At 45.9% G+C, this 25,591-nt stretch overlaps 2 protein-coding genes across 10 annotated transcripts in view; one reads left to right on the top strand and one right to left on the bottom strand.

Annotated features, from left to right (window-relative positions):
• Positions 1-4,752: 4,752 nt before the first annotated feature.
• RPS24 (ribosomal protein S24) lies at positions 4,753-10,075 on the bottom strand. Of its 9 annotated transcripts, none has more exons than XM_043476414.1 (8): positions 9,986-10,075; positions 8,504-8,569; positions 8,203-8,412; positions 7,443-7,553; positions 7,314-7,316; positions 6,799-6,816; positions 5,198-5,219; positions 4,753-4,835 (listed from the first exon to the last, which is right to left on the bottom strand). In XM_043476414.1, exons 1-6 carry the CDS (start codon positions 9,986-9,988, stop codon positions 6,811-6,813), a joined length of 399 nt encoding a protein of 132 aa, XP_043332349.1. In that variant the 5' UTR covers positions 9,989-10,075; the 3' UTR covers positions 4,753-4,835; positions 5,198-5,219; positions 6,799-6,810. The 9 variants fall into 9 exon arrangements, with proteins under 9 accessions (XP_043332349.1, XP_043332351.1, XP_043332355.1 ...); XM_043476416.1 differs by having other exon boundaries at positions 4,753-4,989; XM_043476420.1 differs by lacking the exon at positions 7,314-7,316.
• A 1,303-nt stretch (positions 10,076-11,378) lies between these two features.
• POLR3A (RNA polymerase III subunit A) overlaps positions 11,379-25,591 on the top strand; it is a 47,329-nt gene continuing 33,116 nt past the window's right edge. The window contains exons 1-10 of the mRNA XM_043476424.1: positions 11,379-11,571; positions 14,871-15,006; positions 15,277-15,414; positions 15,927-16,098; positions 16,233-16,387; positions 22,203-22,442; positions 22,557-22,719; positions 22,897-23,033; positions 24,471-24,574; positions 25,378-25,519. Coding sequence (XP_043332359.1) covers positions 11,528-11,571; positions 14,871-15,006; positions 15,277-15,414; positions 15,927-16,098; positions 16,233-16,387; positions 22,203-22,442; positions 22,557-22,719; positions 22,897-23,033; positions 24,471-24,574; positions 25,378-25,519 — 1,431 coding nt within the window. The 5' untranslated portion in view covers positions 11,379-11,527. The remainder of the gene's footprint in view (positions 11,572-14,870; positions 15,007-15,276; positions 15,415-15,926; positions 16,099-16,232; positions 16,388-22,202; positions 22,443-22,556; positions 22,720-22,896; positions 23,034-24,470; positions 24,575-25,377; positions 25,520-25,591) is intronic.

Raw genomic sequence — 25,591 nt, forward strand, 5'->3', positions numbered from 1 at the left:
ATCACCTGGAAGACGTTAAAACTTCAGATGTCCTTCACTGCAACCCAGACCTCTGGAATCAGGAAGAAGGCATGGGCATTTGCTTTTTTAACAAGCCCCCGGGTACCAGGTTAGGAAGCACTCATCAAGCCCTTGTATCTCATCCAGACACAGGGAAACAGAGGCCTAGGAAAGGGAAGCCCCTTGTTTTTCCAGGGCCCCAGGTGGCTGGAGGCTGAGTAGTAGTCAGAAACCAAGTCTCCTGATTTCCAGTCTAGTCCTTTTCCCACTAAGCTAGACTGCTTGGATACCACCTCATGAACACCTAACTTTTGTACAAGTTCCCTCTCCAACATAAATGAGCAGTCCAAGGGCTTTGGTATCCTCCATGCAGAGGAATTTAACACGTGACAAGGACAATCAATTCACTGCTGAGCATCTAGTTTTAACTGAACCAAAATACTGAGACCTCCGTAGCCCAGCATACAAGGTTCCTCCCTGGCCTCCTCCCTGCTGACCTCGTCTCATTTCCCACCAGAAGCTCCCTTGTGCACTGATCCTCAACCAGACCACAGACACAAAGTCTGGCATATAGGAAAGGAAGTTCAAGCCTGAGTGGAAAGGAACGGACAAATGAAAGTAAGGTGTGCTTACTCCCTTGGCTCACACTATAGGGCTCCAGAACCCAGGACGCCTCTACTTTGCCGGCATAAACAAATCCAGTGTCACAGCTCCGTGCTCTTGAAGCCAACCTGAAGTCTATTTTTGAGACGATTTCTCCTACCAGAAATGCACTGGGCAACACTCTGCTGGAAGCCCCCAGTCACCACAGGGCCATCTCACTGAGGATGACAAAGCCTGCCCGCACTGTGCTCCCACGCTCTCCAGCCTCATCCCCACCCTTCTGCAAGACGCCTGCTGCGCCTCGTCCTAAAGCTCCCTGCTGTGTGACCTTTCTCCACTTTCACAGTCTTCCTGGGAGACACCTGCCCCCATATGCCCAGATTATCACCTCTTGCCCGTTAGTTACTCTCAGAAGACTTCTTGCCTTTGGATTCCCATCACGTAACTTAATTACAGTCTGCTGCTTCAAGGGTCAGGAACAGAACCTGGCCACGAGACGGGCTAACCCACTTTGAGTTCTGAGGGCAGGGACAGCTTCTCCAGCATCTCCCCAGCTACCAGAACAAGGACTGTGCACAGCAGGGCAGTAAACGGGAGATTCGGTGGGCCATCAATGACTCATTCAATAACACTCCTGGCAACAGGCACTCTAATTACAAACAGCAGTTAGACAAACACAGTACTTAATAGGTAGTCTTGTGGGCTTCCCAGGTGGTGCAGTTGTAAAGAATCCACCTGTCAATGCAGAAGACATGGGTCTGACCCCTGAGTTGGGAAGATCCCCTGAAGTAGAAAATGGCAACCAACTCCAGCATTCTTGCCTGGAGAATCCCATGGGCAGAGGAGCCTGGTGGGCTAGTCAATGGGGTTGCAGTCGCCCAGGACTGACTGAGCACACAGCATGGCACACACACACAAACACACAATGAGGGCTCCAGTCGGACAACTGCATTCTAATCCCCCCCACCACCGAGGTGGAAGCTGCTTTCCTGCTCTAAACCCTCTCCAACACGGGTCTAGTGAGACCTGCCTCGAGCTGCTGTACAGACTAAAGAACCGCTTATACAGTACCTAACTCAGCCCCAAAGTATGGTTTGTCAAGATGCTATCTTTCAGGAGAGCCCAAAATAATCAACCTGCCGTTTGTCTCTTCTTTGGAAGAGAGCGCAGCAGTTAGAAGCTGATTACCTGGGCACAAATGAGAATTGATACTCTTGAATTATGGTGTTGACTCTTGAGAGTCCCTTGGACTGCAAGATCAAACCAGTCAATCCTAAAAGAAATCAATCCTGAATATTCATTGAAAGGACTGATGCTGAAGCTCCAATACTTTGACCACCTGATGCAAAGAGCCGATTCATTGGAAAAGACCTTGATGCTGGGAAACACTGAAGGCAGGAGAATGGGATGACAGAGGACGAGATGGTTGGATGACATCAGAGACCCAATGGACTTGAGTTTGAGCAAGCTCCAGGAGATAGTGAAGGACAGGGAAGGCCATGGGGTCGCAGCGTCGGACAGACTAAGCAACTGAACAAACTAAGCAACTGAACAACCACCTGGGCACCTGCAGCCACAAGTGGAACGAAAGGGTGCGGTCCTAAGCTCTTCTCGCCAGACTTTCTAGCTCTCCTCACACCACAAGCCTCACAAGTGCCAAGCGAAGGGAAGGTACTCCCTGACTGCTGATCAGTAAAGTCGACTTTGTGTGTTCACGGAGACTCTTTCAAAGCCTGCTGACAGCAGAATTTGATCTGGTTACTAACAGAGCCGACAAAGAGCTCAATCTCTTAAGAACCCTCGAATTGCACACAACTGTAAGCTAGTCCTCACTTTCCGCCAGTTGTTCAGCACTGTTTCCAAACTATTCTCATAGACGCTTCCATCATTTGAGACTCAAAATGGCCTCGTGTCAGGTCAGCAGAGCACACACTGCGTGCACTCAGTCGTGTCCAACTCTTTGCAGCCTCATGGACTTTACCCCACCAGGCTCCTCTGTCCATAGGATTCTCCAGGCAAGAATACTGGAGTGGGTTGCCATTTCCTCCTCCAAGGGATCTTCCAGACCCAGGGATCGAACTGGCATCTCCTGCCTTGCAGGTGGATTCATTATCACTGGTGCCACCTGGGAAGCTAATGCACTCTTGGAGGGCCCCAATATAGAGAAGCTGACCCAATCAGGGGACCAAGCAACCTGCCCACCCAGCTGGTCTAGATGGAAGACGAAGCAGCGCGCAGACGGGCCATGAGAAGGGAGGGCAGGTGGACCAGGCACAGGCCAGCTGGAGCAGAGGCCACAGGGGCAGCAGAACACCTAGCCTGAGGCACAGCCCACCCTCTAACGTCTGCCAGCTGTCACCAGGCCAGAGGGCTGGGCCTGCTGCTGACCCCCCTAGCTTAAGAGGTTAGAAATCTGGATCTTTTATGTACAATCCCCTTCAAAAAGACTACTGGCTGAATGACTGCACCCTGCCCTTCCTGAGCATATCCCAACGGAAAAGCCTACACATCCTGGGACTTGCATGCCAACCCTCACCTGGTCAGGTTCCCTGCAGTGTCTATCTTCACATCGGCCTCTAGCACCCTACTCTGAAAACCACCTCCTACCCTTCGGTTCTTGCTCCATTGCTTCTCAGAGCCCTGTTCCTTAACTTGGTGGTCACAGGAACTTGGGGCCACCCCGCCAACCCTGCCCACCACGGCTTCCAGCTTCACCTTCTGCCCTGTCCTGAGCCTCTCCCAGGATCTGCTGCTTGCCTACGTGCTGCTCACCAATCGGTCTCTGTCCCCACAGCACAGGTCAGTAGTGGGAAAAACTGCATCTTCACCAGGTTTAGATGACCTCTTCTGGCTCCCATGCACTGCTCACTGAAAACTGCCACTAACCTCAAATCCCCCAGGGATTCCATGCAACCCATTAGCCATTTTGGTTAAAGTGTAACATGCAGGCCTAAATCCCCCATGTCTCCACTCTTCCTACAAGCAAACCATCAGATCTTATTTCCTGGTCCTATTAAGGGAACACAAAGCAGATTTCCTAGTAAGGGAACCCACAGGGCCATGAGTTCCACAAACCCAAATATCTAGCCTCAGCATAACTACAAATGGAACTATACCCACCCTGCCCTCTGTACCCTAGGCGAGCAGGTTCAGGCCCCTCACTTATCTGGTCACATCCCTGTCCTCCCAGCATATAGCTCCTTCAAGTCAAGGCTTCCCAGCATGCTCTCTTCAAAATATTATTCCTTCCTGCAACCCTCAGATGCTTTCTGCTGTCAATTCTTACTTCTCCTGGCTCCCCCATCAAACCAACCAACCAAGCAGTCCTCTATTGCTCCTGAAGTTTCTCTGGAGCTTTCCATCCACTGACATAGTTCTTAATAGCATTTATAAGCTTGATTCCTACATGTACAAACCAATCACACCAACTGTAGGGAAGAATGAATGATACAGAAAACCCAAATTATTAACGTCTCTTCTGCCCCAATCAAACTCTCAAGCCCTCCCAACTCATGAACCCTCAAGCCCATTACCCCACACAACTGACCAGTAAGCCAGTTCAGCGTCTCAACCTAATGCCTGAGAAAGCCAATCTGAGAATCAGCATCTGGCAAAGAAAAAGCAGGACCAGATAACCCTCTATACCTCATAAAACCCATGCACAATCAGACTTACAAACCAACTACACACTACACAAATATTCACCACTTTAGAGCCTTTTCCAAATTCCCCACCCACAACAGAACATCCATTTATCACATAAGCACAAACCTGTGATAGACTAATGATTTTGTCAGATCCTATTTACTCCAGGATAAATAATGAGAATGCAGCCTAGTAACTCATTTTTATCACAGCCAGCACATTTTTTTCCTTAACAACCAAGTAGGGTTTTAGTAAGACCAAAAAGGAATTCAGGTTTCAAGTGTCTCATGGCACACTGGCCTGGCCCTACACGCCCCATGCTACAGATACTCTCCACACTGACAGCTTTGTGCCAGTAAAGGGAAGGACAGACACCACCCCGATAGAGCAAGTTTTCACTGAATGCTTAACGGAGTATGTGATCTGGGGCTGTTTAATTCTGTTAAATAGCAAACCAATTTACAACACTCCCAGGAAACTTCAAATATACTCCAAACAGCCAGACATGGAAAAGGTCTTAGTTTATTCTTTCATGAAAAATCTGCACAAGCACCACAGATACAGTCACTGCAGAATCTTTACTCCTTCTGTGAATCAAAGAAAAAAGAAATTTAGTTAGCAACTACCTTTTAAAGCCTTTAAAAATTAACAGTACAAAGTCTTCAACAAACTCCAAAATTAATGACACTCATGCAGAACGAACATTAGTAACCTGGTCCATATTAAGTCTGCATAATCTTTCTTAACACAACGCAAGCATCAAGAAATAAAACATTCCAGTTAGTTAGGGATGAGACAAAAAACAAGTTATGAAAACAAAACCATGACACTGCTAGTTTTTAAAAGGCACAACTCTTGAGAGCAACTGTAAATATACTTCTAAATCATTTCACATGCTTTAATACTGTCAACCAAAAAATCTAACAATCTAAACGAAAAGCTTCAATACCTGTTGTCCAATCTCCAGCTCACTGAATAGTGGCAGGGAAGGGAGAAAGGAGGGAAGAGGGAAAAGAAACATTTCGTTAATAGTCCCTTTGCAAACTCCTAAATAATCTGCATGCAATCAGGTACCTTAATGATTGTTTTATTCTTTGCAATTGTATATAGAGCACTCCCTAGATGCACTAATTGACTTTATTTTCCCCAATTTTGAGAACACTCTGCCTGATTTCTATGGTTCTTGGGCTGCCAATGCCCACTTTAGGAGCCTCAGCCCCTCTGCTCTGCTCAGCAACAACGTGCTGGGCATGTTAGCACCATCAGCAAACTTGAGAATCATCCCAGACTGAAGTCTAATTTGACCAAAGGGAGAGCTCTAAAGGATCAAGCAAGTCTTTTTTAAGACCTGTCTCAGGTTCAGTAATTTAAAAGCCACTATTCACAATCAACAAAAGTAGTGCAAATTAGTATTTTAAGAGACAGAACTCAGCTGATATAAAAATAGTTCAATCGCTTCTCAAACACGAGACTATTCTTTTAATTTAAAACTCTACAGCACCCAAAAGATGCAATTCCAACATGTGAACAAAAGTAAGTTAAAAAGAACAATTACGATGCCTGACTTTTTACACATTGTCACCGCTGAGCACTAACACATGGCTGAATGAAGGAAACAATACGTAAAAACGGTCTTCAGATCTAGATCAGTACACAAGTATTGACTGCTTTTCAACTTCTGGAATTTCTGTCAACAGGTTTAGTAAGCCTCACAAACAGGGAGCAGTTCTAAGCAGCAAGCAGTTCCTCGGGCAGTCCGTTCACTCCAACTCCTCAGCACCAGGAAGCTGTCAGAGCCTGAGGCGGGCACCCCAGGTGTCCTGCCTGCTCTGCAGGAGTCGCGACGAGAGGAAACACACAGGGCTGTGACCTCCGCTGTTTCAAACCCTGCTAAGCCCCAATTCACTCTCCGCCCATCTTTCATGTTACATGTTTAGGCTGCTCACTGTACAAATATATTTAAATATCTGTGGGAAAAGCTTATCAAAGGTTTTGATGTGAATACTTCATTATCTTGGAAATTTTTCAATTAAAAAAAAGGGGGCATCAAGTAGAAAGCTGGAGATCAAATAATAAGTAATGGGACAGTAGAGAGATGGTGAAAGGCAGCTTTGGGTGGGTGCTCTGAGACAGAGGCTTTGCCAGATTTTCTGGACCAGTATATCAAGCTGCCAGTCAATCAACCAGTCTCCAAGAGAGACACTGCTCATGACTGGATCAGAGAACCCTTCCCAAGCCCTTATTAATGAAGTAAAGCCATTCATTTCCTGAGTATGTGATGCTCTGGAACATAGCAAGTGCCAATTAAAAGGGGCCACCTTCCTCCACTGGGCCACTTCACAACTTAACATGCATTTCTGAGTTTCCAAAGTAAATGTGATTTAAAGTTTCTCTCCTTTGCTCACAATATACTATTTTAAACCATAGCAGTAGTGTTATATAATAGACTATGCTACAAAACTCTCCTCTGAAAGCCAACATGCAAAGCATCAAAGCAAACTCAGTGAAGGTGATGCATTCATCCCCACACCGTGCTCACAATCTCAGTACCTGCTAGACACTTCATTTCTGATGAACAAGAATTCCAAGAAAGTAGAGGGAAAAGGCAAAAAAAAAAAAAGTTCACAGAACACTTAATTATTTGTTAATTTGACAACCCAACACCTTAATTCCATTCAACTACTTACAATTAGCTAGCCAAGCTGGTAAAAAGCTGAGAATTAAAATCACTCAAGTCCTGACTAACTGGAGAGGAAAGCAACGGAAAACCGTGCCACCTCTCCAGCATGCCAGGAAAACACGGGCCACATTGATTCAGCTGCTTCCTCAATCAGTTGCCAATTTTAAGAATGTCTGTCTTGGGAACCTAGAACCGCTCCCTCTTTACAAACCTTTGCAATTAGCAGTTAAGTGAAAACTTTCCTGGTAAGATTTGCAAGGCACCCACCAGGATCACTGAACCGATGTGGCCCTGTGCTGTGCTAATCTGTGAGCTAAGGGGTGGGCAAAGCTACTCTACTGAGGTGTCACGGTACTACGTTACGTGGCTTCTCAAAACAGGTTACCTTCTGTAATCCAGAAGAAGTGGGAAAAGAAGAAACATTAAGAAACGTTATTAAGAAAACAAAACCCCACTTTTCTACAAACTAAAAACCTGAAACTGACATTTCTGTATCTTCCTTGATAAACTATACCTTTTTGCCAGCACCAACATTGGCCTTTGCAGTCCCCCTGACTTTCTTCATTCTGTTCTTGCGTTCCTTTCGCTGTTTTCTTGAGGTCTTTTTCTTCTCATACAGGCCATGCTGAAAGAAAAATGTGTATATGTGTATATATGAACATACAACTTGCAAACATCAAATCATCCAACTCCAGGAATAAGCACGTCAAATCTCGACAGTCAAGTATCTTAGTAGAATGTATAGCTGGCTTGGCCCTCCACATCCGCTTTCTTTTGCCCCTATGTATTCAACCAACCTCGGATCACTGTACTGTAACTTTACGACTGAAAAAACATCTGAGTATAAGTGGACATTCAAACCAGTGTTCTTCAAGGATCAACTGTACTTCACTATGTACTTGGTATTCAGGAAATCACCCGAATTTTTTCATGGCTCCTATGAAGCTGAGTCCAAACTCAAGACATTTGGGAATAAACATTTCACTTCATGTAGGGTCAACCTACGGTTTCTAAATCCATCCCTCTACTGCCTGCCAGTTCCTACCTCCAGGAGCATGTCACCTGCTCTTCCAGACCCAGCTCAAAAGGCACCTCCTCAAATCCTGCAGACACCATTCTGAACCCCATACTCTATCTGTGCGTTTTCTGTCAACCACTGAAGAGTTATTTAGTGTGTTGTCCCTCCAGACTGCTTGCTCGTGCTCATTCTGCTGAACCCACAATGCCATTAAAAAAGTGTCTTCAGCGGCAACTGAACAAATGAGAACACCTACTCTCGCAAGCCTGTGTTTGGGCTCGTTCTTCTTCGCGTAATCCAAGGAGTCGTAAATCATGCCGAAGCCAGTGGTCTTGCCACCACCAAAATGGGTTCTGAATCCAAACACAAAGATGACATCTGGTGTGGTCTTGTACATCTTGGCCAGTTTTTCCCGAATTTCTGTTTTAGGTACTGTTGCCTTTCCAGGGTGAAGAACATCAATGACCTAAGAAGAAATTATCAAGCTTAGTGTATACTACAATGATATACATCTTCAAAACTGAGTAACAACCAAACTTTGACGTACCCTTCCTTACCATTTGTTTCCGCTGAAGCAGTCGGTTGGTCATGAACTTCCTAGTCCGGATAGTTACTGTGTCGTTCTGAAAACATAACACTCGTTTTAATAGTTTTAATAACTAGTCAATCTTTTCCTGACCTTATTGTGATTTTCCAAGATCTAGAACTGCAAGGTCCACATCAATAGCCGCTATCTGTGAACAGTTAATTAAAAACAAAGGAGTCACACGGCGTCAGTGCCAGGAAACCTTGAATAAAAGGGGAAAAAAAAGCACCAATTCCCATCTCCTCCTAACACACTTACTAGCAAACTGCCTAACTCACAGGTCACCCCAACACAAAAACAGTACCAAGAATATGTGCTCTACAGCCACACACTGAATCTGTAAAGGCTTACTTCGTTTTGTTACAGAAATCACTCTCCAGGTTTCTCAAACCCCAGATGTCTTGGCCCAGCTACTACTTTGTTGTGAGGACTGTCCTGTGCATTTCAGAACGTTTAGTAGCACATCCACTTCCTAATTGTAAGAATGTCTCCAGACTTTGCCAATTGTACCCTTAAAGACAAAAATCACCCCAAGTTCCACTTCTCTGGGGTGAAGCTGTGATTCTACAAATGTTATTGTCAGACCACCCTGTTTGTAGCAGCCCGCAGAGATCTGACAAGCACTGCACTATCTTCATGTAAACTACCCTTCTTGAATGACCAACTCTACATCCCACAAAAAACGTATTCCCTTCTGAATAGCCCCCCTGCTTTTACACAGTAACTACCAGAGAATGTGGGCATTCAGCATCTTTACACTAAAAACAAAAACTTAACCGGTAAGAAGAGCTCTCACGGTAAATTGATAGCTATTTCAACTACAGTTTTAAAAAACCACACCAAACTAAATCCACTTCAACAATGTTCAATTCCTTACAGTCGGGATCAAGTAAAAAACAGATCGAAGGTGGAGCGGGGTTAAAAACCGGTGAACCTTCAAATGAGTCAACTAGTAATGGCATGGCAAGCTCCACACCCCGGGGCCTCCGTTTCCCCCTGTGAAACAAGAGAATCCATTCGGCCGACAGTAACTGTAGCTTACACGTAACAGTTTCACTCGTCGCAACTCGCCCGGGCGCTGCTGGCACCCTCTTCACCTCCTGGGCTGCCTTCACTGTCCAACCACCTACCCCAAGTTGGGAGTGCAAATGTGATGTCTCTCTCTTCACCCCACCCCACCCACTAGACTCCACGAAGCCGAAAAACGCAGTAGGTACTCCCGCAATCCCCCATTCCTGGGACTCTTGAAAGCCCAACATGTCTAGGTAGACAGCACACAGCCTGGACTCCTCGCCGGCGGCTCCCACACCCTCGGCAACAGGTCTCCCCGGTCAGACTCGGCCAGGGAAGAGTAACCGGGCTTTGGGGGGGCTGTAACGCCAATGTCAGAACCAGGGGACGGAGGATGGCTCAGATATGCGGCGGATGGGTGCACGGGTCCGGAGAGACTCACCATGATGGCGGCTGATCTTCAAGCAGCCAGGAGGAAAAGAGGGCTAAACTTCTCCGGCCAATCATATCAACGCTCACGGAAGGTCCCCGGACCGCGCCGACGTGGGGGCGTGGCCGGACCCTGAGGCCGACCTCGCCAATGCCTGTTTGAAAGTGCTTAAGATCTGGACTCTGTAGTCTTTCGCCACACCCCCCAGAACGGATACTGGCCAATCCCGAGGGCGCACAGTTTAGACTGAGTAGGTTTATGCTAGTACATGTTCCGCTTCTATTCATTATTTTGGACTGTCTGAAGTTAAAATTAAGTTAAACCAGATTAAAGTTAAATCCCCTCCACCCGCGTTAGCGGTTGGTAAAGCCGGAAGGCATCCTTGGCCGTCCTCTCGACCAGCCTCCTCGTTTTATCGCTGGGGAAACTGCAGAACTGACTCAAAACCTTTTGTTATTTCAAGTACGCAGAACTGACCGTTGCTATTATTTTTGTGAGATTAGAGAATCTGATTGTCTAAAATTTTTTCCAAAACTTTGTCTTTTCATGAAAATCTTAGTCCCTACAAAAGTGAGCTTTTTTTTTGTAAATTAATTTATTTATTTTAATTGGAGGCTAATTAATTTACAATACTGTAGTGGTTTTTGCCATACATTCACATGAATCAGCTATAGGTGTACATGTGTCCCCATCATGAACCCCCCCCCCCCGCCCCACCTTCCTCCCCATCCCAACCCTCAGGGTTAAAATTGAGCTTTTAATCAGTTCAGTTCAGTCGCTCAGTCGTGTCCAACTCTTTGCGACCCCATGAACCACAGCACGCCATGCCTCCCTGTCCATCACCAACTCCCGAAGTTTACCCAAACTCATGTCCATTGAGTCTGTGAGGCCATCCAACCATCTCATCCTCTGTCGTCCCCTTCTCCTCCTGCCCTCAATCTTTTCCAGCATCAGGGTCTTTTCCAGTGAGTCAGCTCTTATCATCAGGTGGCCAAAGTATTGGAGTTTCAGCTTCAACATCAGTCCTTCCAGTGAACACCCAGGGCTGATCTTTAGGATGAACTGGTTGGATCTCCTTGCAGTCCAAGGGACTCTCGAGTCTTCTCCAACACCACAGTTCAAAAGCATCAGTTCTTCAGTGCTCAGCTTTCTTTATAGCTTTTAATAAGTATTTGATATTTGAAATTTGTCCGTGTAGCAATAAAATTTTTTAAAAAATGCAGGTTCAGAAAGAGACAGACCAATAAACCAGGAAGAGATTGGAAATGGAACTTGAAAAATACAGCTCAGGCTTCGCGGCGGTTTCAACGAGGTGCCACCAGATGGCGGTATGGGGAGAAGGCGAGAAGCTGCGTGCCTGAAGCCTCTCTTGACAGACTTGCGCCAGCGAGTAGCGGAAGTGGGGGCGGGCACGTGGGGCGTGCTACGGTGGCCGAAAAAATGCCGCAGGTGTGTTAGCAACTGGTCAAGAAGCAGCCACGGGTGGTACGGAGAACATCGTATTTCTAATCCAGCTCCACAAATTTATAGAAGGGAGCCCCTGCAGCCGTCACCATGGTGAAGGAGCAGTTCCGGGAGACAGATGTGGCCAAGAAAATGTAAGATGGAACCAAAATCCCCAAAGGGCAGAGAAATTCGGGGTAAAGGAATCCAAGGTCAGGGGTCTTGGGTGTCGAAGCGTCATAGCTGAGGGTCAGTTGGAAGGAAAGGACCAAGAATCAGTGGGAAGTGTGGGCACAGCTCAGCAGTATCAGGTTAGATTAATGAGCATTGATTGGGCAGAGGGTATTTCAGCATCTGGGGAACAGCAGGCCAGGAGTGTTCCATTGGTTTTCGGCAGAGAATGGGAGATGTGGTGGGATCCTTGGCGATAACTTACACCTTGGGTCGAAGCTCGAGTTTTACTGAGGTCAGATGATGACTCCTTTCTGCGAATTTTTGGTCACTACAGCTTGGGAAGCAACCTGGGTCAGGGACTCATTTTGCTGCAGAACACGACACGGACGTAATATTTGTTGACCGAAAGAATGGTTACCAGGTAGAAAGCTGTGTCACAGGCACATGGATAGCAGTCTCAAAAATGAGATGAAATTTAATAGGTCACAGCCTCGCCTTAGAACTTCCAGTAAAGAAAGAAATCAATCGTTCTTGCAGGAGACACTTAGTTGAGGAATGTACTGTGTGCTGGGTCCGGTGATAGGCATTAGAGATGTGACATGAGGAAGATCTTACTGCTTAGTCTAGTTGGAGAAGGTAGGCAAGTCAACGGTTGAGCTAGACAAGTGCAAGGACAAGGGTTGGCACCAACGGGAAAGGGGTTCAGACTGAAGAAAGCAAACCAAACAGCCTTCTTCCAGGAGCATAGAGGAGGGAGACATTACAGTGATGAGAAGAAAGCTGATTTTGAAGCTTTGTTCCAGAGTCATCTTGCAGGCAGTGAGGAGTTTTTTTTGGTCAACTAAAGTATAGTTGATTTACAATGTTGTGTTAGTCGGTTATATGCATGTGTGCTCAGTCACTTCACTCGTGTCTGACTCTTTGCGAACTGCCTGGACGGTCTAACCCATCAGGCTCCTCTGTCCATGGGCTTCTGTAGGCAGGTATACTGGAGTGGGTTGTGTGCCCTTCTCCAGGGGGTCTTCTGGACCCGGGGATCGAACCCACGTCTCCTGCAGTTCCTACAATACAGACAGATACTCTTTTTTAGAACCTGTAAGGGAAAAGAATCTAAAAAAGAATATGTATATGTAATCTAAGAAAGAATATATATGTATAAAATAACATAATATGCCTATAATAGATAAAAGAAACTATGTATAGTATCTGTTAAAGAATCTAAAAAATATACCTTTTATTATATATATAATATTAAGTATACATTTCTGTGCCATACAGTAGCTTCTTGTTGGATATCTATTTTAAATATAGTAAGTGTATATTTTCATGTCAAACTCCTAATTTATCTCCACCACCACCACCTGCCCCTTTGGTAACTATAAGTTTGTTTGCTGTGTGTGTGGGTCTGTTTCTCTTTTGTAAATAAGTTCATTTGTATCTTTTTCTCCCCCACATATAAGCAATATCATATGACATTTGTCTTTCTCTGTTTAGCTTACTTTACTTAATATGATAATCTCTAGAGCCATCCATATTACTGAAAATGGCATTTTTTTTTTATGGTGTGTGTGTGGTTTCTGTGTATATGCATACACACACCACGTCTTATCCATGCATCTCTTGATGGACTTTTAGGTTGCTTCCATGTCTTGGCTATTGTCAATAGAGCTGCAGTGAACACTGAGGTGTAGCTTTTCAAATTGTGGTTTTCTCCAGATATATGCCCAGGAGTGGGCTTGCTGGATCATTCAGTAACTCTTTTTAGTTTTTAAAGGAACCTCTGTACTTTTCTCTCTACTGGTTGTACCAATTTACATTCCCACCAACAGTGAATGAGGGTTCCTTTTTCTCCACACACTCCCCAGCATTTATTTGTAGAATTTTTGATGATGGCCATTCTCTCGGTTGAGGGGTGTGAAACTGACAGTTTTGGTAGGGATGGGTAAGGGAGAAATGAGACTGATGCACAGAATTTCTTGCTTGGGTGACTGTGGAGGTTGCCATTCACTGGAATGGGAAACGTGCCTCTTTCCTGGATAAAGTATCCCAGGTGGTCCCTGCAAACCCATCCCAACCCCCAACTATATTCAGATGTAGATATAATCTGTTTTCCTCTGACCACCTGAGTGACTCTATTAAAATGCAAATTAGATCCTTGACACTTCAGTGTGAACTCTTCAAGCATCTTTCCCTTGGACTAACATTTAAATTGCCTGTCAGAGTTCCCAAGCCCTCCTAAAGCTGGTCTTTGCATACCTCACTGACTTTTTCTTGTACCATTAGCTTTCTGTGCTCTACACAACTGGTTTCATTTGGTGCCTTCAAAATGCCAGGCTTGAGCCAGCTCTAGAACCCTTGCCCTAGTTAAGCTGTACTTCCTATGCATGGCTTCTTGATCATCTTATGACTGGCTCCCTCTGATTCAGAATTGAGCTGAAATGTCAATTTTCCAGACTTTCTGACCACATAACATAGTCTTGTCAAACTGTCCCCTACGCTTCAGTTTTTTCAGTCTTTGCATCTATTCACTTTTGTGAATCTGTTTGTTTATTCTCTGTCTTGCCCTCCCTGAAACTGAGCCCCATGTTGGCAGGGAGTTTGTCTTGTCTAACCTGTACCCTCAGCCCCTCAGGATGGTGCCTGGCACATCGTAAAGCCCCAGCTTGTTGGGAAAATGAACAAAGGAACAGATCTGGGAGAGGAAGTGCCAAGTTTAGGTACTTGTGTAACTGTCCAAAGGAGATGTGTGTATGCTCTCCGGCTGAGTCGGAATAATTGGCCTCCAGATAGAGATTAGACAGATACCACTCGGGAAGAAGGTGTAGAGTGCAAGGAGGAGTGGGGTTGTAAGGTGAGGAGGTCCCAGGTAAGGAGAAAAGCCAATATCTAAGAGAGAGCAGTAGAAGAGGCCACAAAAGAAACAAGATGTAACAGCCAGAGAGGGGGAAAGACTCAAAGCATGGATGGTGTTACCAAAGCCAAGGAAAGAAATTACTGCAAGATAAGGGGTGAAGAGGTTACTGCCAGTGCTACAGAGAGACGTTAAAATGAGCAATTCTTCCTGGATTGAGCAGCAAGGAGGTAGGTACAACTGAGGCGCACCATCCTCAGATAATGAAAGTGAGAACAAGTCAGCAGGATGAAGGAACATTTAGTAATGAGAGAGCAGAGCCTGTCAGGCGTGGGAAGGATAAGGTTGCTTATGGTGGGTCACATGCAAAAATGCTCTTCCTGGTAAGTGGTTTTGATGTAACTGTTCCCCTATCTCTTTCCATTCCAGAAGCCACATCTGTTTTGGAATGAAGTCAGCCGAGGAGATGCGCCAGCAGGCTCACATCCAGGTTGTGAGTAAGAACCTGTACAGCCAGGACAACAACCATGCCCCACTGCTCTACGGGGTGCTTGACCACAGGATGGTAAGACCTGCTGCCCCTCGTGGTTCCATGTGTTTTGACTGGCTGGTGAAACTGGTGACTTACCAAACAGGAAGAAGCCAGGTCTTCCTTCCACCTCCCCGCTTCCCCAGCACATCTCAGGGGCTCCAGCCTTCCTTGGTCCAGGGAACATGAATACCCTGCCCCTTGCCAGGTGATTCTGACTCTGGGTCCCCTGGCCACCTGTGAGGGCTCGTCCCAGTTTCCTCTCCACTGGTCTCCACTGACTATTGATCATACTTTTATCCACAGGGTACAAGTGAGAAGGACCGTCCTTGTGAAACCTGTGGGAAGAACTTGGCCGACTGTCTGGGCCACTATGGGTACATTGACTTGGAATTGCCATGTTTTCACGTGGGGTACTTCCGAGCAGTTATCGGCATCTTACAGGTAAGCATGTATGTGTGCATCTCCATACAGTAACTTCATCTCCCTGGAAGTTACTGATCCAGGGACATGAGAGTGAGCTTGGTGGGGGATACATGTAGGGAACGTTTTTATACTAAACATGCAATATTTGTTTTGTTTGAGGGGTTTGGTGTTTTGTTTTGTTTTGTTTGGCATAATATTTCATCCTGCAATAAGTTAAATTGCTATAAGATTCTTTTTGCTTGATTTTCCTTGAGTACGTGGTAGATATATATTGTAAAAAATAATAATTCAAGCAATACAAACACAAGATAATTCAAGCACGAGAAAGGGAATAAAGCTAACAAAAACCCCACCTGCCGGCTATGGCTACAGCCAGCATTCTGGTGAACATGGCCTGCCTCTAAGAGTGTCTTCCTGTAGATCTGTGCATAGAGTTAAGTGTCCTAGACAAGGGGTGGATACAGCTTTTTTTAAAAAAAAAACTTTTTCATCCTCTCATCCTTTTATCTATTTTGTTTAATTTTCAAAAGATGATCTGTAAAACCTGCTGCCACATCATGCTGTCCCAGGAGGAGAAGAAGCAGTTTCTGGATTATCTAAAGAGGCCCGGCCTGACCTACCTCCAGAAGCGAGGGCTGAAGAAGAAAATCTCTGACAAGTGCCGGAAGAAGAACGCGTGCCATCACTGTGGCGCCTTCAACGGTGAGCCAGATGCACATCGTGTCTTTCATCACGATGGCAGTTTCTGTAACTGCATTTCCTAGATCGTGAGCTCAGGCCAGCCTAACCAAGAACCTGATTTTTCCAACCATGGTAAAATGCACTAACTCTTACAGGTACTGTCAAGAAATGCGGCTTACTGAAGATAATCCACGAGAAGTACAAGACTAACAAGAAAGTGGTAGATCCCATCGTATCAAGTTTCCTTCAGTCTTTTGAAACCGCCATAGAGCATAATAAAGAAGTAGAGCCTCTCCTGGGAAGGGCACAGGTGAGCCTACCCCTGCCTGCCTCCCTCTGTCTCCATCACACGTTGTCTCCTCACCCTCTGGGTACACCCTTCCTCCAGAACAGGAGGTCCACTGGGGTTAGATCTCTGGGGATACTCCGCTTGACAGGTGTTCACCTGGCGCTCAGTTTATTGTGAGCTATCCTCGTAACTAACACATGTTTAATTACATAGATAGCATGTTACATTTTCATCGTAAAAGATTGTAAAAGCATAGCTGTGTACAGCATGCACTGAGGGATCCTATTTCTCACATGGATGCGGCATTAATAGAATTTGCATGTAATTTCCATTGCTTTACTTGGCACAAACTTAATTAGTAGGATTTTATGAAGTGTCTTGTTCTGCCTTGTTCTGAATTCGATTAGTATTTAAGTCACATGGTACCTTCTAGAATTGATAGTATACAAAACTAACAATTAAGTGGCTACTGAGTACCAAACTGTCAGACCTGTGGGAGCGTCTGGAACCACAAAGCAGTGGGTCTGCACCCAGGAATCCCATGGTTTTAAAGGTGTCGTAGGTCATTAATCTATGAAAACATAGCCAGTACCATGGGACACAGTGCTGACTGTCACAGGGGTGGAGAGGAAAGGACGGAGTGGGGAATCTGGGGGCTTGGTCAGGGAGGACTGTGAGGAAAGGTGTGGTTTGTTGTGGTCCTTAAACCTGAGTAGGGTTTAGAGAGTCTAGGGCAGTGAGCCTGCCATGTCCAGGAGGCTGTGTTGGGGCTCCTTCTGAAGCCAAGGTTCTGTTTGAAAGTCCCAGCATTTTGCTAACAAAAGCACCTTGCAGTTAGTGACTGCTGTTACCTTCCGGTGTCGTTCCAAGTTCTTTCCATGGATCGCCTCATATTTTATCCTAACAGCAACCCTGTGAGGCCACATCGGCCAAGATAATAGTGAGTGGTGGATGGGCAATCCTCGCGGAGACCATTGGGGCGCAAGCCTGTGCTGGAGAAAAGACAGACAGCTGAACCCACTTTGTCGAGGTCCTTCCACTCTGGAGAATGTGGAGCCATTAAGGTTTTAAGCAAGGGAGAGACATAAATAATGACATTTTAGAACAGCCTGACTGCTCAAAAGACACCGTAACAAAAATGGAAAACCAGGTCACAAGCTGGGAGCAAATACTCACCTTTCATGTGTCTGACAAAGAACTCTCATGTCCGGAATATAAAGCCCTGATTTTTAAAAGCAGAAGCAAGACTTGAATCGGCACTTCACAAAAGGTTATATTCAAACAGCCGATCAATAGATGAAAAGTTGTTCCACATTATAAGTCATCAGGGAAGTATTAATTAAAACACACACCCCCTCAGAAAAATTAAATGTAAAACAACTGAAAACCAAGTGCTGGCAAGGATCTGAAGCAACTGGCACTCCTGCATTGATAGTAGCCTTGTAAAATGTTTCCACCACTCTGAAATTCCTTACAAAGTAAGACCTACACTTACCATGTGATCTAGCAGCTTTATTCTTGGGTATGTACCCAAGAGAGACAAGTGCATACGTCCCCAGAAATATTTGTGCAAGTATGTTCATTGTAGCTTCATTAATAAAAGCCAGAATTAGAAGCAACCCAGATGCCTGTCAACAGGAGAATGTGCAAATTGTCATAGATCCACGCAGTGGAATACTGTCCTGGAATGAAAGAATCAAGCTGACACACCCAGCCTGGCTGAATCTCGGAATCCTACTGAGAGGAGGCAGCCTTATATGAGAGTCCAAAGGGTGTGATTGCATTTAGATCAAGTCCAGGAACAGGCCAGACTGATCTGAGGTGACGGCTTAGTACTAGTGAGAAAGGGGTATCGGGGTATTTTCTGGAGAGGGGCACATATTCTTTATCATGATTTGAATGGTGGTGTATGTGTACCTGTGTGAAAATTTACCCATCTCTTTAAGATTTGTGCAGTTTACTGTAATATATAAGTTATGCCTTGATTTGGGGAGTGAGATGTAGAAAGAAAGCAGGTCCTGACCCTGGGCAGTGATAGTGAAGCCAGAGGTCAGAGTGTGCAGTCAGAATGGATAGTAACTGATGACAAGCCACGGTGGCAACGGGTGTGAGAGGAGGCGGCCAGATGCACTGGCGTCTGGAAACTTGGCCATCCCCCTGGAGATGGAGGAGGGCACCAGCCGTGCGTCCCAGTGGAGACGTCTTCAAGCTCCTGCAGAGGAAGTGAAGGTGCAGACTGAGAAAGCTGATCTTGTCCTCCTACCAGCGTGAGTGTAGAGGAATTCTCCCCTCCAGGCTGACAACTGTGCAGAAAGCGTTCAGTGAGTCTGAGGGCTGCCCAGCCCTCCTGGGTGTGGCCTTAGTTGCAGCCTCCTGTGCATTCCCTCTGCTACCCCCCCAGATCAGCCTCCCTGACTCCCGTCACCACTTTCCCCTGCCAACTCTCTGCCTGGGCCCCTGAGGCCACTGTCCTTACATGCAGAGGACCAAGTCTCCTCTGCTCCCCATACCCTCTGCAGTAGAATGGTCTAGGGCCTAGGAGGCATCTTGTTTGGAAAAGTCTCTTAAGTCAGAGGTCCCCAACTTCCAGGCCGTGGACCAATCAATGCCTCCTTCAAGATCAGCAGTGGCATTAGATTAGAAATAAAGCACACAATAAATTTAGTGTGCTTCAATCATCCCAAAATCAGTCCCTGGTGCCAGAAGGTTGGGGACCACTGTCCTGAGTGACTGGGCCCAGGAGACCTCCTCCCACTTAGGAGTCTAGTGCGTCCAGCTTGCCTCTTTGTGTCCCCCACTTTCACCACCTCCCTGTCCACACCAGCCCATGTGACCCAGGTGGCACCCTCGATGTGATTTAGGGTGGTGGTTGTGAGCTTTGGGGCTTCCCAGGTGGCTCAGTGGTAAAGAATCTATCTGCCAGTGCAGGAGATTCATGTTTGATCCCTGGATCAGGAAGATCCCCTGGAGGAGGAAATGGCAACCCACTCTAATATTCATGCTGGGAAAATCCCAAGGACAGAGGAGCCTGGTGGGCTACAATCCATAAGGTTACAAAGAGTTAGACATGACTGAAGTGACTTAGCATGCACGCTTACTGCCGCTTACTTACTCTATGATCTTAGACACGTGGCCCAACCTGGACTTGAGTTTCCACAGCTGTAAAACAGGGATTACAAGAGTATCTGCTTTAGGGCTATTATGAGGATTAGGAGATGGATTCCAGATCAGATGCTTAGCAAATAGCAAATGCTTCAAACATGTGACCTAGTTACTGTGGTATCCTTATTACTGATGTTCCTCTATTAACAGAAATAATGATGGAGAGGTAAGGCTTCTTCTTTTCTTATTTATGTGTCCCTTCAGCTTAACAGAGCCTCTGCTCCGTCCCCCTCACCGGAATCCCCCATCCCTGGGCTTCCATGCAGCCTCCTCTGCTCTCTGCAACACACCCCCACACTGATCTTCACCTTTCCCTCAATCACATGTACATTTGCTATGCCTTATACACCTCTTGTGTTCTGTCTTATATTTCTGCTAGTTTCTTCCACTTAAGTTTGGTCCCTCACAAGATCCCTTTTTCTGAGGTCCTGTTTGATGCCAGTCACAGTGCTTGGAATAGTGGCAGGTCCTCCAAGATTATCAGTTTGTCCTGGTTTTTCTTGTGCCATGGGTGGGAACAAAACATGAGTTCACCATTTGCCTAATTCCAAGCAGCCCCTCCTTCGAGAGGGCCACTTAGTCACCAAAGTGAACAAAGAATTGTTGAGTTAACATTTACCTTTTATAAAGACAGGCAGCAAAAAGGTGTCTCATTAATCTCAGGATGGCCCGTGTCCTGACATGGTGCTTCCCCGGTGACTCCGGCAGTAAAGAGTCTGCGTCCAGCGTGGGAGACCCAGGTTTGAACCCTGGGTCTAGAAGATCCCCTGGAGAAAGGAATGGCAACCTGCTTCAGAATTGTTGCCTGGGAAATCCCATGGACAGAGGAGCCTGGCGGGCGACAGTCCATGGGGGTGCCAAGAGTCATATACGACTGAGCGACTTTCACTTACTGACATGTGTACCTACCCACTGAATTTTCAGGAATGTGGAGCCCCATGCCTTTATAGGAGGCACAACATGATTGAAGTGGAAGAGACCTTAGAGCAGTGGTTCTTGACCTTCTGTGGGTCACAGACCCCTTTAGGAATTGGAGAGAAACTCTGGACTCTACTCCCAGAGGGCTGATGTATATCCACTCCTGTTTTAGTACAAATCCGGGGATTGGCAGACCAGCAGATACGGTCTCTCCATAATGACGTCATCCCTGCAGACTGAGTGCAGCTGTGTCAGCTCATCACCACCCGAGGAAGCCACACTCCACGGCTAGAGAGCTTGGGCTGTTAGGGTGTTCTGCCTCGTACACCTCTGGGCCCTGCTCTGCTGTCCATCAGTCCCTGACTTCTGTTTCCTCGTATTTAACAATAAGTCAGCAGCCTCTTCCTCATGCCTCTGGGGACGCAGTTCTTATCACTCTTGCTGAGAACTGGTTCCAGACTCTTGCCAGTCTTCCTGCCCTCCTGGACAGCCTTCAGCTCCATAATGTTCTCGTCCAGGACTGACTGTGGTACTGCAGGCGACGTCTCACCTTCATCCCGTCCTAGAATTTTGTTAGATTTAGACTTCCTCCTCCCTGACTGTTTCTGATGGCAGCGAGGTGCCCATCGCTGGGAGGTGGGAGCCGAGGACATGCATTGTTCTCTGGACAGGGGCCCGGACTGGAAAGCCTGTAGTGAGATTCCTTTCTTCTGCCAGCCACACTGCCATCTCCTCCAGGGCAGGACCATAGAAGCTTTTCCTTTGGTAGTGTTCTAAGAGCTGATCATTTTTCTTAACTTTGTTCCCCATTTCATTATGTATGGCAAATTGTACTTACCACGTATAATCTCAGTCACAGTCTTTGATCCCAAGGAAATTTAATAACCAGCATTGTTACAGCGTGGCACCTCTGTTATGTGAAGTTAATACAAAGACAATACAAGTTCATTACAGAAAGGTGAAATGTAAAAAAAGAAGCAAAATGATGATAATCCAACTCAGTTAAAGATGGCCCTGTTCACACCTTGGTAAACTCTTCCATTTCCTCTTTTCTGTAGATGTACCTCTTTGCCCAAATTAGATCACATTGTAAACATACCTGTCTTATTTATCAATATTTTGTGAACACCTTTCATGGCATAAGCCACATTTTTGTGTCTTCATTTTTTTTCCTTAGATGGCTTCATAGTTTTCTACATATGGATGTACCATGCTTTTATCTAGCCAGTAACCTGTCAGGTTGTTTGAAGCTTTCACAATTAGGATCTGCTTTAGTGCATCCTTACAGCTAAATCTTTGTGTTAATTTCTAAAATCATACCCTTTGGAAAAGTTAAGTGGAATTATTGGCTTAAATCATTGGCATAAAAGTCATGCCCATTTTTAGGGCTCTTGCAGTATAGCAAATCATCAGAAGCCTTTGTCATCACTTGTACATATTTTCAGTTAAGCGGTTAGATCAGGGGTCCCCAACTCCTGGGCCATGGCCCAGCACTGGTCAGAGGCCTTTTAGGACCCAGGCGCACGGGAGGTGAGCGGCAGCAAGTGGTGCTTCACCTGCTGCTCCCTGTCACTAGCAGTACTGCCTGAACCATCTCCCCCTTCCCCCTGCCATGGAAAGATTATCTTCCACAAAATCAGTTCCTGGTGCCAAGAAGGTTGGGTACTACTGCTGGGTTAGGGGGCATGGAGAAGTAAACCTTTGCCTAAGCTGTGGAAAGCTGAGTTCTATCTCTTCTCTTCCCTCCTTTCCATAGGAAAACTTGAATCCCTTAGTAGTTTTGAATTTATTTAAACGAATCCCAGCTGAAGACATCCCTCTACTTCTGATGAATCCGGAAGCTGGAAAGCCCTCCGATCTGATTCTCACACGACTCTTAGTGCCCCCTTTGTGTATCAGACCCTCTGTCGTGAGCGATTTGAAGTCTGGCACCAATGAAGACGATCTGACAATGAAGTTGACAGAAATCATTTTCCTAAATGACGTCATTAAAAAGGTCAGCACTTCCCATTAGCATTTCCAAACTCTAGGTTTTGGAGTATATCCATGCAAACAGAAGTGTCTGATGGGGAAAGTCAGATTGACCAGGCTTGCTTCTGCTCATTCTTAGCATCGGATATCAGGAGCTAAGACCCAGATGATCATGGAAGACTGGGACTTCCTGCAGCTGCAGTGCGCCCTCTACATTAACAGCGAGCTCTCAGGCATTCCCCTCAATATGGCACCCAAGAAATGGACCAGAGGGTTTGTCCAGCGCCTGAAGGGAAAGCAGGGTACGTGTCCACCTATGTGTGCAGGAGACGGTATGCTGCCTTTGGTTCATTTTGGGGAATGTATGTCCAGCTTATCTAGTTGGAGATCACAGTCTCTCCTTGGCCTTTCTGGTCACATTGCCCCCAAACAGCACACATTGTGCCCTGGAGACTTATGATACATTTTTATTTATTTAGGTCGATTCAGAGGCAATCTCTCAGGAAAGAGAGTAGATTTTTCTGGCAGAACAGTCATCTCACCTGACCCCAACCTCCGAATTGATGAGGTAGCTGTGCCAGTTCACGTGGCCAAAATTCTGACATTTCCTGAGAAGGTAAGTACATTGAGTTGCTCAGTATTTTGTCCAAATCCAGTCTTTTATGTTACGTTCTGAGATTCCAAACAAGCTCAACAGTGGGAAACCCCCAGTAACCCACCCAAGCCACAGTTTGGCACGTGTGTGTTTGTTTTTCCAGTTTCTTTCACACCTGTGTCACCGTATATAACATCTACAACATGTACACAGGTGTGTCTGCCTTTATATTTAAATACTCAGATACACATTAAACATTCAAGTCTACTTTTTTCCATCTTTGATATTTTTCTGTGCTGGTTCATACCTCATGCCTTAAATAACTAAATGATAAACATCCATACCCAGTAAGTTTTCTTGGGATGAGTTAAAATATTAGAATCATTTTTAAAACTTTAGAATCACTGACTCAAAGACTCTGAATATTAAAAAGTTGTTGATACATAACCAGAAAGGCTGTAGCACTTTATACTGAGTTCATACTCCTGAATGTAAACTGGTATTTATAGTATTTTCTTTTTTAACTGAGGTGTAGAAAATTGAAAGGCCTGATAACAGGAAGATGTTGACTGGCTATGACTTTGCTCTTGAAATTCATAATTAGCCCAGACCATAGGTGCTTCTGGTAAAGCTTGTGTAAAAAGTATCCTTGGTTGGGGCTTCCTTGGTGGTCCAGTGGTTAAGAATCCGCCTTTCAATGCAGGGGACACGGGTTCAGTCCCTGGTCAGGGAACTAAGATCCCACATGCTACAAGGCAGCTAACCTTGTACACACCTCAAGGAAGAGTTACAGCAGAGACTCAGTGCAGTCAGAATTAAAAAAAAAAAAACAAAAACAGTGTCCTTGGATGAGTTAAATTTCCTTCTCTGAGACAGTGCCCCGCAAGACTGTTGTCCAGTAGGCTGTGGGACATGGTGGTGCAGGCCAGGACCTGCTGTTCTGGAGTTAACAGCTTTTAAACCTGAGAAGCCCATGGTAAATCATTGCAGGTGAAGCTGCCACCTGTTTTTAGGATCACAGAATATGCTGAAAGCTCCCTGCAGGTCAGTGCAGCCCAGTCGTTTTATCAGTAGAGAAACCAAAGGTCAGTAACAGACCTGGCTCTGTCACCCAGCAAGTGAGTGACCACATTCAGATGTGAACCGTTGTTGTCCTTACACTGAAGACCTTGGTAGCAGCGTGCCACAGGTACCTCTCTTCTCCTAGAATCACACAAGGGGTTCAGTTATGCTTTTTATTTTCCTGGCCCCCGCAAGCGGCATGTGGGATCTTAGTTCCCTGACCAGCGATCAGACCCTTTCCCCACGCAGTGTAAGTGCAGAGTCCTATGCACTGGACCACCAGGGAAGTGCCCTAGAATCACTTGGAGAAAGGAGAGACTGAGACGCATTTCAGTGTAGCATGCCAGCGCATCGAAACCTAACAGTGCCTCATTCTCTTACATTGTGGTCCTCCAGGTAAACAAAGCAAACATCAACTTTTTGAGGAAACTGGTTCGAAATGGCCCTGAAGTTCACCCAGGAGCCAATTTCATTCAGCAGAGACACACGCAGATGAAAAGGTAATGCTTTCACAATGTGGTTGGATGTAGTTATCTCCTGGTGACCAAGTTCACTATCGCCATACTCAGCCACAGAATGCAGTCCAAAGTAAATTACCATGATATTTTAACATGTGGAAAACACCTGTTTTAATTGCAGTTAGCCTCAGTGCTTTTTTGTTTCCTCCGCTGGTTCTTTGGATGTATGCACAGTGTTCACTTATTCTCTGTCATTTAATGTTTAGGTAGATATAGCGCATTGGGATATGAAAGCAGATCATTTTCTGGGTCCCCTGGATGCTCTGGGGTTGCCTCAGTGCACTCATAACCCAGGAGGCACACATTTTGCCGGCTCTGGCTTTTCACAGTGACATGAGCTGATCACCAGTGCTTTTCATCTCATGAAATTCAAACATCACCAGGGCCCTGTGTGAGAAGCCAGTTTATTACTCAGTTTCTGTGACTCTAAGACATACTTTTTTATCATCGTTGGACATTTCTAAAATTAAGAGGTGTCCTACAATCAATTTGTTGTAGTTTAGGTACTTCCCTGGTGGTCCTTTGGTTAGGGCTTGGCACTTTCATTCCCAGGGGCCAGGGTTTAATTCCTGTTCGGGGAACTAGGAACAGGCCACTTGGTGTGGCCAAAATATAAAGTTACGAAAACAGTTTGGCTGTTAACGGCAGTTTAATTGACAGTGGAGGGAGGCACCTTAAATTCAGTGAAATGTGGTCATTTTAGCGACCGCATCTTGCTATGAAGAGGGAGAAACTTGCTGAGGAAGCTTTGTTCTCACAGGTTATGTCCATGATTGTATGTTAAGGTTTCTGAAATACGGAAACAGAGAAAAGATGGCCCAGGAGCTCAAGTTCGGGGACATTGTGGAGAGGCACCTCATAGATGGAGACGTGGTCCTGTTCAACCGGCAGCCCTCGCTGCACAAATTGAGCATCATGGCACACCTGGTGAGCAGGAGACTGGTGTTTATATCTACTGGGTGGAACTTTGCTGTGTGTGCCACGCCAAAACTCCAGACA

The sequence above is a fragment of the Cervus canadensis genome, chromosome 8 (genome assembly GCF_019320065.1).
Source record: "Cervus canadensis isolate Bull #8, Minnesota chromosome 8, ASM1932006v1, whole genome shotgun sequence".
In the NCBI taxonomy this organism is placed as follows: domain Eukaryota; kingdom Metazoa; phylum Chordata; class Mammalia; order Artiodactyla; family Cervidae; genus Cervus; species Cervus canadensis.

Bases quoted from the DNA above. Each gene is read 5' to 3' on its own strand.
- RPS24 (XM_043476415.1), bottom strand. The intron at 8,413-8,503 runs GTAAGGAAGGGT...ATTTCTTCTTAG, and splicing joins TGCTTCAGCGGAAACAAATG to GTCATTGATGTTCTTCACCC. The intron at 7,554-8,202 runs GTAGGTGTTCTC...TTTTTCTTTCAG, and splicing joins CCAAACACAGGCTTGCGAGA to CATGGCCTGTATGAGAAGAA.